At 40.1% G+C, this 13498-nt stretch overlaps 1 protein-coding gene across 2 annotated transcripts in view; it reads left to right on the top strand.

The window, feature by feature from the left end:
• Positions 1-13498, top strand: part of KREMEN1 (kringle containing transmembrane protein 1) — a 71600-nt gene that overhangs the window by 47737 nt on the left and 10365 nt on the right. For both annotated transcript variants that reach the window (XM_041729233.1, XM_041729232.1), the window contains exon 5: positions 3419-3572. In XM_041729233.1, the coding sequence (XP_041585167.1) occupies positions 3419-3572 (154 nt within the window). The remainder of the gene's footprint in view (positions 1-3418; positions 3573-13498) is intronic.

The raw sequence follows: 13498 nt of genomic DNA, 5'->3' as shown, positions 1-13498 counted from the left end.
GCCAATAAGCATATGGAAATATGCCTATATCATTAGTCTTTAGGGAAATACAAATCAAAACCATCCATGATTTTGAGATACCACATCACACAATAAATAACCAATGGCTGTAGTTAAAATTTTTTTAAGGATAAAAACAAGCATCAGTGAAGAGGTAGAGAAATTGGAACCCTCATACATTGCTGGTGGAAATGTAAAATAGTGCAGCTGCTATGGAAAACAGTTTGGCAATTTCTCAAAAAGTTAAACATAACCTTATAAACCAACAATTACACTCCAACATATATACCCAAGAGAGTTGAAAACATATGTTCACACTAAAACTTGTACAATAATGTTTGTAGCAGCATTATTTAGAATAATCCCAAACTAAATAACTCATTGTCCATTAACTGGATGAACAGATAAATTAATGAACAGATAAATGAATTGTGCTACATCCATACTGTGGAATACTACTCAGCAACAAAAAGAAGCTATAGTAAGACATACTGATACACACAACAACATGGATGAATCACCAAAACATTATGCTAATTGAAAGAAGTTAAACACAAAAGACTACACACTCAACTCAAAATGGATTTTAGGTCTAAAATGTAAAACTGTAAAACGTTTAGAGGAGAAGAGGGGAGAAAATCTTCATGACTGGGGTTTACCTGAGTTTAGGCAGAAAGTTCTTAGGTTTGACACCAAAAGCATGATCCGTTTAAAAAAATTGGTAAATTTTAATTTGAATTTCACCAAAATTAAAAACTTTTTCTCTGTGAAAGATATTTTTTAAAGAATGAAAAGACAAGCCATAGCCTGGAAGAAACTCTTTGCAAATCACATATGCAGCAAAGGACTTATATGTAGAATACATACAAAAACTCTAAAAACTCAATAGTTAATTTTTTTTTTTTTTTTTTTAATGAGTAAGGATGCCTAGGTGACTCAGTCAGTTAAGCATCTGCCTTTGGCTCAGGTTATGATCCTGGGGTCCTGGGATCAAGCCCTGTGTCAGGCTCCCTGTTCAGCAGAGTCTGTTTCTCCTTCTCCCTCTGCCCCTCCCCACTGCTCATGTGCTCTCTCTCTGCTCTCTCAAATAGATAAATAAAAAATAAAAATGGACAAAAGGCTTAAACAGATACTTCACCAAAGAGTATATACAGAGGGCAAATAAACACATTAAAAGACATTCAGACACTGAATGTCTAGTGGTCTTTTAAACCACTAGAGTGATACAAATGAAATCCACAATGAGATACCACTATACTCCTACTGGAACAGCTAAGGTATGGGATGTCTGGGTGGCTAAGTGGTTGAGCATCTGCCTTCAGCTCGGGTCATGATCCCAGGGTCCTGGTATTGAGTCCTGCATCGGGCTCCCCATGGGAAGCCTGCTTCTCCCTCTGCCTCTCTCTGTGTCTCTCATGAATAAATTAAATTAAATCATTTTTTTAAGTGGCTAAAATAAAATATACTGAGAATAAAATGTTGACAAGGATATGGAGCAACTGGGACTCATGCATTCTTCTTGTGAATGTAAAAGGTATAGTCACTCTGGAAAACAGTTTGGTAGTATCTTATAAACATACATTCACCATCTAACCCAGCAACCCCATTCCCAGGTATTTACTCTGGAGAAATGAAGGCTTATGTTCACATAAAACTATACACAAAGGTTTATAGCAACTCTATCCATAATCATGAAAAACTAGAAACAACCCAAAGGATTAACAACTGGTGGCATATCTATGCAAGGACTTACTACTCAACCATAAAAAGGAGTGAACTATTGATACATGCACCACTTCGGATGAATCTCAAAGACATTGGCTGAGTGGAAAGCCAGTCTCAAAAGGTTACATACTGTATGATTCCATTTATATGATGTCTTAGTCTATTCTGGCACAGTAACAAAATTACTGTAGACTGGATAAATAAACGTTTATTTCTCATAGTTCTGGAGGCTAGAAGTATAAGATCAAGGTTGTTGGCAGATTTGGTATTTGGTGAGACCTTGCCTCCTCATTCATAGATGGCTGTCTTCACATGGCAGAAGGAGCTCTCTGGGGTCTCTTTTGTAAGAGCACTAATCCCATTCAAAAGGGCTCTGTTCTCATGCCTTAATCACTTACCAAATGTTCCATCTCCACATACCATCACACTGGGAGTTAAGATTTCAACATATGATTTTTGGGGGAACATAAACATTCAGTCTTAGCATGTGATATTCTTGAAAAAAACAAAACTATAGTAACAGCAAACTGATAGGAGGGAGAAGTATAAAGTGGTGGGTTCGAGATAGAAAGGTTATTGGGTGATGTGCCTATTCCATATCTTGATTTTAGTGGTAATTGCACAGATCTATACATGGATTAAAATTTATAGAATTATATACCATATAAATAGTTTTACCATATGGTAATAAATAAAATGAAAAGTTTTAGCGGGGCCTGTAATGAGTTTGTGGTGAGGACTAGCCATAAAGCACCTACTACCTGGCACACGGTAAACATTCAAAAAATGTTGAGCTGCTATTATTGTTTCAAGTTAGTGGGCTTCCACCCAATACTTGCCTTAAAACTTACTGAAGGGGCGCCTGGTTGGCTGTCAGTCAAGTGTCTGCCTTCAGCTCAGGTCATGATCCCAGGATTCTGGGATTGAGTCCCATATCGGGCTCCCTGCTCAGCGGGGAGTCTGCTTCTCCCTCTGCCTTCCCCCACTTGTACTCATGATCTATCTCTATCTCTCTCTCAAATAAATAAATAAATAAATAAGATCTTTTTTTAAAAAAGAAAGTATCTTTTTAGGGGATCCCTGGGTGGCTCAGCGGTTTGGCGCCTGCCTTTGGCCTGGGGAGCCGTCCTGGAATCCCGGGATCAGGTCCCGCGTCGGGTTCCTGGTATGGAGCCTGCTTCTCCCTCCTCCTGTGTCTCTGCCTCTCTTTATATGTATGTCTATCATGAATAAATAAATAAATCTTTTTTTTTTAAAAAAGTATCTTTTAAAATAATGAGACAGAGAGAGAGAGAAAGAGAGAGAGAGAGAGAGGCAGAGACACAGGCAGAGGGAGAAGCAGGCTCCATGCAGGGAGCCTGATGCGGGACTTGATCTCGGGACTCCAGGATCATGCCGTGAGCTGAAGGCAGACGCTCAACTGCTGGGCCACCCAGGAATCTCTAAATAAAATCTTTAAAAAAAAAAAAAATCACTTAAGTACAGTAGAGATGCAAGCAGTAAAAGAGATGCTCACTGAAGGGTAAATATAGTTATTAATAGTGTGTAATGAATGTCAAGGGAGTGGAGCTAGGGAGAGCCCTCAGAAAGAGGGGCCCAGGAGTAAGGGTGGAGGCTGATCCTTCCAGGCTCCTTCAGGCCACCTGACACTCCCGACTGACACTTACCAAGTGCTGTTTCTCTACTGTGACAGTTTGCTGGGATGGAGTCAGGCTATGCTTGCTTCTGTGGAAACAATCCTGATTACTGGAAGTACGGGGAGGCAGCCAGTACTGAGTGTAACAGTGTTTGCTTCGGGGATCACACCCAGCCCTGTGGTGGCGATGGCAGGATCATCCTCTTTGACAGTAAGTATGCCCTTTGCCTGATACTGCCCAAGACACAGCAGCACTTGTACCAGAGGAACATTATGACCAGCCTCTCTCTCTTCTTTTCATTCATTCATTCATTCATCCACATAGCAATACTTACTAAGCACCTCCTGCAGGTCAGGAGGACTCTGACCAGACTCTGGGGATACAACACTGACCAAGAAGATTCAGCTCCATCCTCTAGAAGGAAGGACAGACATTTAACAAGTAATTAATTACACTTGTGCCATGTGCTCTGAAGAGATGAGGCCTGTCATGGGATACTTAGGCAATCTAGAAAAGATGACCTTTGCAACTTAACATTGACACTGGTACAGCTGTTCAGTGTCAGCCTTAAGGTCCTCTTGTTTTAATTGATTTCCAAGCCCTGCAGTGTTTTCCTTGGCATTTGGGATCTTATAGTGATGCAGCTGAGAAGAATGCATATGCTTAAAGTTGTCTTTCTGGGCCTGATCCTGAGTGTGCTCTGACCAGCCTCCTCTGACCCACCACATATGTGAGATGCTGGCTAGGGACAGGGTGCACTATGGATGGGATATGAATCTGGGACCTTGGCCTCTCCTGCAGTGGTTCTAACCCACTGTCCCAGTGGTTCTAACCACTGGACAACCTGATCCCTCATCACAACCACCACCACTACCACCACCCCCGCATCCACTCAGTAGTAGTGAGACTTTGTGAGCCTTGTGAGCCACAATACCAACGTAGCACCAGATTTTATTTTATTTTATTTTATTTTATTTTATTTTATTTTATTTTATTTTATTATTTTTTTAGCACCAGATTTTAAATTGTAGAAAATGGATTGTCAGAAGTGAGACAGACAAAGGGAAAGGCTTGAGGTTACTAAGATACACTATAGAGACTATAGGTCTTTGTTAGTCATTAAGGTAGAGTAGATATACTACTGACATCTTAACCTGATAGAGTGGCTTGGTTTCGAGCAAAAATGTCATGTGCTATGTTAGTTTCCTAGGGTTGCCATAACAAATGATCACAACCTGGGTGCATTAAAACAACAGAAATTTATTCTGTCATAGTTTGGGAGGCTAGAAGTTCAAACTCAAGGTGTTGTCAGGGCCATTCTCCCTTCTGAAGGCTCCAGGAAAGAATCCTCTGCCTCTTTCAAGCTTCTGGTCATTGCCTGCAGTTGTTGGCATTCCTTGGCACGTAGCTGCATCACTACAATCTCTGCCTCCTTCTTCACAGGGCCATTGTCCCTCTGTCCATCTGTGCCTCTGTGCCTCTCTGTACCTCCTTATAATGACATTAGTCATTGGATTTAGGGCCCTCTTTCATCTACTATGGCCTCATTTAATTTGATTACACCTGTAAATACCTTATTTCCCAGTAAGGTCACATTCACAACTACCAGGCATGATTGGACTGGAACATGTATTCTTTGGACGACATAATTCAGCTACTACATATGGTGACGTAAAGCAATCCCAGGCTTATAACTGATCTTTTCACAGGTTATAGCTTAGAGGTCATCAGAAGTGTGTGTTTGGGCAAAGAACAGGGGACGGATTGGCAAGCAGAATGCATATGGTCAACTGTTGGTCTTTTTAGTTGAGTGTGCCTGCTGGAGACTGCCAGTGGCTCCCTATACATCCTGTTATGTCAAGACAAATAATTGAGTTCCTCTGTTAAAGACTGAAACTTGGCTAATGTTTAAGAATGGTCGGAAAATAATATGCCCTGCACTTCTATTTAAGTTTTTATTTCCAAAGTCCATTATTATAGAGGGTGCTGTGCGGCAGGCTCCCGTGAGGCCCTGCACGGCCGCCTGGACACCGCGGAGGGGACACGTGGGTCACCGTGTGTTGCCGCAGGTTCCCGCGGGGTTGTGGGGCGGTGGGCTCGGCCCTGCCCCCATGCAGCCTGCCCAGCCCCGGCCGCTCCCCTGGACACTTTGCTGCCCGCTATGGGGGCGGGACCGGCACCTTCCAAACCCTGCAGAGCAGACCTTCCGTGGTGGTCCTGTACCCCAAGTTGCTTCAACTAGTACTTCAGCATCACCTGAATACCTCAGTTGCTTGAGGACACACGTCCCTCCTGAGCACCAGGCCACCTGCTTCCTGAATGTGCCCCCTCGCAAGCTCTCCGGTGATCTCAGACCCAGCACCTTCCACCGCGGGGTTGCTCCCCTGTCCTGTGTTCCTGACCTCACAGGATGATAACGTTCACCCACATGTCAAGCCTGAAACACTAGTAGTCATGCTTCAAGTTATCATCCTCATGTCCGGAAAGTTCTTATGTCATTTATTTTTAAAGCCCTCTACATTTCTTAACCTGAATTACTGCAGCTGCCCCCATTGCTCTGCAGTCCATCTATATTACCACCCGGGCAGTCTTTTCAAACTGGAGTGTTATTAATGTTCATTTCTCTGTTAATAATTCAATGTTTTCTGTCCAAACCAAACAATGTTTTCTGAAATCCAAACCTTATGGAATATACTTAGGACCCTGGTCTATTTGACCTCTTGTTCTCCATTTTTCCTGGGATTGGACTCTCACCAATACTGCACACTTCATTCCAACCACACAAAATTACTTGAGTTTTCAGTACTAGCCATAGTGCTTCATGCATCACCATCAGTATTTCTCAACCTCCACAGTACTTACATCTTGGGCCAAATGGTTCTTTGTTGTAGCTGACTGACCTGTGCATTGGAGAATGTTAAGGAGCATACTCGACCTCTGCCCACTAGATGCCAGTAGCTGACCCACCCCACCTGGTTTTGACAAAACAAAACAAAACAAAACCTTCAGCTTTTACCAAATTTTCCCTGAAAAATAGTCTACACTTGCAATCAACTGATATATGCATTTACAAATGCTTTCAGTTTTGCCTATGTTCAATAGATGTCTAATAGACAATCCCAATTTGAGAATAGGTGAAGGAATGACAATAAAAATAAAACAAATCCACAAAGTGGGTCATTTTGCAAATAACTAATCTTATCTCTTCAAAAATCAATGTTACTTACCAGATAGAACAAATCATTAAAAATTTAAAGTGAAGACTGCCAAAAATGGTAAATATGTGGATAAATATTAAATATTTTACCTTTTTCTAAAATAAATTCTTGGTAGCTTGCTATTTAGGCAAAAGTAATACCTAAGTATGATGATATAATAAAAAAAATACAGCACATATAGAAACAAAATGTATTACAATAGCATAGAAGGTTGGAGAGGGAGATGAGATAGGTTGTTAGAGGTTTTTACAACATAAGTGAATTGGTATCATTTCAGGGTAGATAGTGATAAGTTAAAGATGCAGACTTGTGATACTGTGATTTATAATAAGAAATTTATATTTCTCTGTCCCATTTCTGGCACAGAGCTTCTAAAACCCTTGGAATTTCCTTTTTTTTTTTTTTTTTTTTAACCCTTGGAATTTCCTAAGTGATGAGAGTGATCAAGGTGTCTTTTGTTATGTTAAATCAGGTGACTTTAGAAAGCACCTAGAGAACTCAGCCACCTGCTTAGAATGTAATCAGAAGGTTAGAATTTACAGGTCCACTCTCCTCAGTCTCTGGGAGGGAGAAGGGCTGGAGGTTAAATTCATTACCAATGACCAATCAGTATAATCAATGATGTCAATGTCAGGAAGCCTCCATAGAAACCCAGAAAGACAAGGTTGAGAGAGCTTCAGGGTTGGTGAATACATAGAGGTTCAGGGAGATGGTGGATTTGGAGACAGCCTGCAAACTCTGTGCCCTTTTCATATAACTTGTCCAGTTTCTCTCATTTGGCTGTTCCTGAGTTCCTTTTATAATAAACCAGTAATAAGTAAAAAAAAAAAAAAAAAAAAAAAACAAAGTCCATTATTATAAAATCCTCTGCCTTGACACCCTTGCCCAGGAGAGTATGTTTGCTGAGCTTACAAATTGCCTGGTCTACTATTAAGTGAAGAAAGAAAGGAAATAAACATTGAGTACCTAGTATGTATTAAGGCTCTATATAAATTATCAATTTATACAAATTAGGTCCTCCTGGCAGCCATCTGAGGAAGGCATTATGATCATCACTCTAATTTTACAGAAGAGAGTCCTAGGACATGAAGACGATAAATATCTTGACAGGGCTCACAAGCCATGGGATTAGACAGTAAACAGAAAAAAAAAAAAAGGCAGGGTGTATGGGTTCGCTACCTGTTTTTCTATTTTAAGCAGAGCATAGTGTTAATTTTTTTTACTGGAAAATAGATGTTGGTGAGCATATGGAGAAATTGGATCTCTCATACATTGCTGGTGGAAATGTTAAATGGTACAGCTGCTCTGGAAAACAGTCTGGCAGCTCCTCAAACGTGAAGTGGAATTACCTTATGACCCAGCAATTCTATGCCTAAATATATACCCAAGAGAGTTGAAAACGTATGCTCACATAAAAACTTGTATGGGAATGTTCACAGCAATACTGTTCACAATAGCCCCAAAAGTGGCACCAACCCAAATGTCCATTGACTGAATAATGGATCAACAAAATATGTTATAACCATACAATGGAATATTATTCAGCCACAAAAAGGAATGAGATACTGATGCATACTACAACATGGATAAACCTTGAAAACACGATGCTAAGCAATAGAAAACAGACACATCAGGCCAAATATTTTATTTTATTTTTTTAAGATTTTATTTATTCATGAGAAACAGAGACACAGGCAGAGGGAGAAGCAGGCTCCATGCAAGGAGCCTGATGTGGGACTCGATCCCAGGACTCCAGGATCACACCCTGGGCCAAAGGCAGGTGCTAAACCGCTGAGCCACCCAGGGATCCCCAGGCCAAATATTTTATGATTCCATTTATAGGAAATGTCAAGGATAGGCAAATCCATACAGATAGAAAACAGATTAATGGTCATCAAGGGCTGAGGAGAGAGGAGCCGATGAGAAATGATTGCTTAGTAGGTATGGGTTTTCTTGTTGGGGTGATAAAAATGTCCTGGAATCAGATGTCAGTGGTTATACTGCACTGGGACTATAACACATACCACTGAACTGTATACTTTAAAATTGTTGGGATGGTGGATTTTATATCAATATCAATCATTGGATGCCTGGGTGGCTCAGCGGTTGGATGTCTGCCTTTGGCTCAGGGTGTGATCCCGGAGTCCTGGGATCAAGTCCCACATCAGGCTCCCTTTATAGAGCCTGCTTCTCCCTCTGCTTATGTCTCTGCCTCTCTTTCTCTCTGAGTCTCTCATGAATAAATAAATAAAATCTTTTAAAAATTAGAATACCTTCATATGATAATCTTTCATTCATTTAGCACATTTTTATTGAGTGTCTGTTGAGCACTTGCTGTGTGCTAGCTTGGATGCCAGGTGCTCTTGTTTATTTTATGTTATTTAATTCTCACAACAGCCTGTTGATAAGAAAACTGTGGATCAAAAGATAAAATAATTTGTTCAAGTGAATAAGAGCCAAAGCTAGGATTCAAACCCAAGTTTGCCACAATTTTTCTCTTTTTCTTTTTTTTTGTAAGATTTTTTTCTTTTTTAAATTTTTTTTTATTTGACAGAGAGAGAGTGTGAATGTGCACAAGACGGGGGAACAGCAAGCAGAGAAAGAGGGAGAAGCAGGCTCCCCGCTGAGCACAGAGTCCTATGCAGGGCTCCATCCCAGGATCCTGGAATCATGACCTGAGCCAAAGGCAGACACTTAACTGAGCCATCCAGGCGCCCCAGTTTTTATTTTTCTATTTTCAGCAGCTAGAATCCCTTTTACTAACAATAATAAGACAGGTCATGATAACGGGTTCAGTCTAACGCTCCAAAAGCATGTGAACAGAGTTCTGTTCAGTCAGTCAGGGTGTCAGTGAGTTCCTTCTGTTCTCCACACCTTGCGGAAGGATGCTGCAGGCTCCTCAGCTCTGGTGGCTTTTACTCTGCGTTTGTGCCTCAGCAGACAAACTATGGCGGCAGCCGTCTGCTCAGTCATCTTTGCCACATCAAGTAATTTGTCATGGGGCATATGGCTGATTTTCCGGCAAGCTCTCATGAGCTCCTGGAGGATGCTGAAGTAGGCCATGCACTTCAGTACTTGTATAAATGCAGCACTGACAGAAGCTTCAGAGCATCTGCTGCCCCTAGAAGTTAATTTATTGAATTAACAAAACCAAATAAAAGATCAGAGAGGCTGGAGTCAATGGTAGGTTACAGAGATGGCCCAGGCTGACCTCTTAGGTCCTTCTCAGCTTCTAGGCACTGAAAGAAGTGAGTCGTGTGGACTGGTCCTTACTCTGTAACATTGGTTGAGCACTTATATCTTCTTAGGGCACTGTGCTATTTACTTGCCATGCAATCCCTCCCTTAATTATAATACTGTGAAGCAGGTACTATGATCCGTATTTGCCTAAGGAGGAAACTGAGGCTCGTAAAAGTTCAACAGCTTGCCCAAGGTCCCATAGATGGAGAGCTTTCCCTCGTGGAACTTATATTTTAGTGGGAAGAGGAGAGATTAATAGTAAAAAAAATATTGAAGGCCTAAGGTCCAGTAGGTTCTGACTGTTAGGATTGCGTTAGTAATTGTACTTTATAGACTCCAAGATGCTACATCATTGTATGTATCACTGAGGAAAAAAGTATTTCCAATTAAACAATGACATGCATTGATTGACAGATGCTTTCCAGTTTTAAAGATTAAAATATTCCCCTTAGAACCGATGAAATACGGTAACTCTCTTCTCCTTTTCTGGGTGCCAATCCAGGGAAACCTGATTCATGGCTGGGGCCTATTTGATTAAGGTTTATTTCCTGAGGCATGCCAGTATCGTTCATGTCTAGAAGCAGAGCAGTCAGCTGCATCTGGGGGAGGCTAGCTGTTCCGGCTGATGCCTGAAGTCTATTCCTGAAGAAACTGACCTAGCTGATATTGAGGCAGGATGGAGGTGCTATATCAAGGAAGGCAGGGGGGACCCTGACTTTCTGCCATTGGATGTTTTGCCCAGGGCTATCCCAGGGCCTCCACCTGCCCAGATTGTATATGCAGGCTAATCTCCCCTGCAAAAATAAGATCCTGAATATATTCTTAAATTTCAAGTTTTCTGTCAAATTATCACTGAATTTTAATAATCTGGGGATCCCTGGGTGGCTCAGCAGTTTAGCACCTGCCTTTGGCCCAGTGTGTGATCCTGGATTCCCGGGATCAAGTCCCACATCGGCCTCCCTGCATGGAGCCTGCTTCTCCCTCTGCCTGTGTCTCTGCCTTTCTCTCTGTGTGTGTCTCTCATGAATAAATAAATAAAATCTTTTTAAAAATTTTTAATAATCTGTTGGAGATGTCATGTGTTTGCTCTCAAAGTTGCTGAACTGAATCTGCTGTCTGCATGGCACACATCTGGAAATCGAAAGTTCTAAGTTTAAGGTCTGCCTTTGCTGTTGAAATATCAGTTTAGGGACGCCTGGGTGGCTCAGCGGTTGAGTGTCTGCCTTAGGCTTAGGGCCAGATCCTGGGTCTAGAGATTGAGTCCTGCATTGGCCTCCTTGAGAGGAGTCTGCTTTTCCCTATGTTTATGTCTCTGCCTCTTTCTGTGTGTCTCTCATGAATGAATGAATGAATGAATGAATAAATAAATAAATAAATAAAATCTTTTAAAAAAGAAAGATCAGTTTAACCTGAACATTCTTTACAAATAATAATAATAATAGTATAACTAATACTTACTGAGCTTACACTATGTGCCAGATCCTACACTAAACACTTTATATAGATCAACTCCTTTTAATTCTTATAAAATCACATACAGGAGAAACTATTATTATTTTCATTTTATGGATGAAGAAACTGAGGTATACAGAAATTATCTTGTTCAAATTCAGTTAGGATGTGGGAAAGTCAGGATGATTACCCAGGGAATCTTTCTCTACAGCTTTCCTTTTTAAAAAATTTAGGTTTATTGAGATGTAATTTAAATAAAGTAAAAATCACCCTTCTAGTTGACCAGTTTGATAAGATTTGACAATACATACACAGTTAAGATACAGAACATTTCATCACCTCAAAAAGATCTCTTGTCCCCTCTGTGGTCAATCCTCTCTCTGCCCCCAGCCCTTAGCAACCACTAATCTCTATTCCATCTGTGTAGTTCTGCCTTTTGAAGAATGTCACATAAATGGAATCAAACAGTATTTAACCATTTGTATCTGGCTCCTTTCACTTCATGTAATGCTTTTGAGATTCACCTATGATTGTTTCCACAGATCCTTCTTGTTGCTAAGAAACATGTCTTTGTACAAATATACTACGATTTGTCATCCATTTATCCACTGATAGACATTGGTATGTCTATCCATTGATAGACATTGTATGTGATAAAGATGCTGTGAAGCTGCTCTTAACCTCTATGCACAGGTGTTCGCATGAACATGTGCTTTCATTTCTCCTGAGTTAATACCTGGGAGTCAGATTTCAGGGTCATACACGAAGTGCATATTTGGCATCATAAGACACTGCCAACTGTTTCCAAAGTGGCTACAACATTTTGCATTCTGACAAACAATATGTGAGACTTCCAGTTGTTTTACATCCTCTTCTGCCCTTTGTAGCCTATTTTTTTAGTGTTAGCCATTCTAGCAGGTGCATAGTGGTAAATCATTGTGGTTTTAGTTTGCATTTCCATAATCATTAGTGATGTTGAACATCTTTTCATGTTCTTATTTGCCATCCCTATATTCTTTTGACCAAAAGAAGTTCCTTTAGTGTTTTCTCTGATGCAGGTCTACTGTCAGTGGCTTTCTCAGCTTTTGTTTGAGAAAGCCTTATTTTGCCTTCATTGTAGAAAAAATGTTTATGCTGGATATTGAATTCTATGCTGAAAGTTTCTTTTTTTTCTTTCAGTATCCCCAAAATATTCCTTCATCTTGTGGTTTGCACAGTTTTTAGAGATGTCTGCTCTATCTTTATTCCCTGTGTATAATCTTTTTCCTTCTTCTGCCTGCTTTCAGGATTTTATGTTTGTTTTTGGTTTTCTACATTTGACTATGAAGATGTGTCTAGGTGTGTTTTTTGTTTTGTTTGCTTTTTCATTTTTGTTTTAAAATTTATTTGCAAAAAAAAAAATTATTTGCTTATTGTTTCCTGAGAGTCTTAGATCATCTTTCATTGACTTTGGAGCATTCTTAGGCATTATCTCTTCAAATATTTTTTCTGCCCCCTTCTCTTTTTCTTCTTCTCTTTCTGGAGTTCTAATTCTTAGATCATTTGATATTGTCCCACAGGTACTGGATGCTCTGTCCTGTTTTTAGGGTTTTTTCCTCGCTTCTTTTTTTTTTCCTCAGTGTTTCATTTTGGCTAATTTCCATTGACTTGTCTTCAAATTTATTGATTCATCTTTGATATTTTATTTCTAGCATTTACATTTGATTCTTTTGAGTTTCCATATACCTCTGCTATAATTTCTAATCTGTTCAGGCTTATTGTCCATCTTTACCACTAGATCTTTATTGTATTAATCATGTGGCCCCTAACAGGTCTAACATCTGTATCATTATTGAATCTGATCCTATAGATTGTTTTATCACTTGATGATAACTCCTCTTTTTTTGTTGTTCTTGCTGCTTTTTTCCTTCCTTGCTTGCTTGTTTTATGTATAATATTTTGTTCAATGCCATATACTATGTGTAGAAGAACAGTACAGAATAGAATTTACACCTGGAAATGGGCAGGCCAGTTTAGTGTGGGGATTGAGCCATTATATCAGGAGCTGAGCTGGGTTTGGGTATTATTATTTCTGTCTTTACCCTCAGTGCACACCAGGCTTCAAATTATTCTAGCAATAGACTTCTGTTGCCTTGTGCTTAGTGTGGGGCCTGGGATACCAGGGTTTGGTTTTTTTGTTTTTTTGTTTTTGTTTTGTTTTGTTATTGTTTGTTTTTTTCCAGTGTT

The sequence above is a fragment of the Vulpes lagopus genome, chromosome 14, assembly GCF_018345385.1.
Source record: "Vulpes lagopus strain Blue_001 chromosome 14, ASM1834538v1, whole genome shotgun sequence".
NCBI lineage: Eukaryota > Metazoa > Chordata > Mammalia > Carnivora > Canidae > Vulpes > Vulpes lagopus.
Note: the sequence above shows the minus strand (reverse complement) of the source record. Positions and strands in the feature narration are given on the sequence as shown.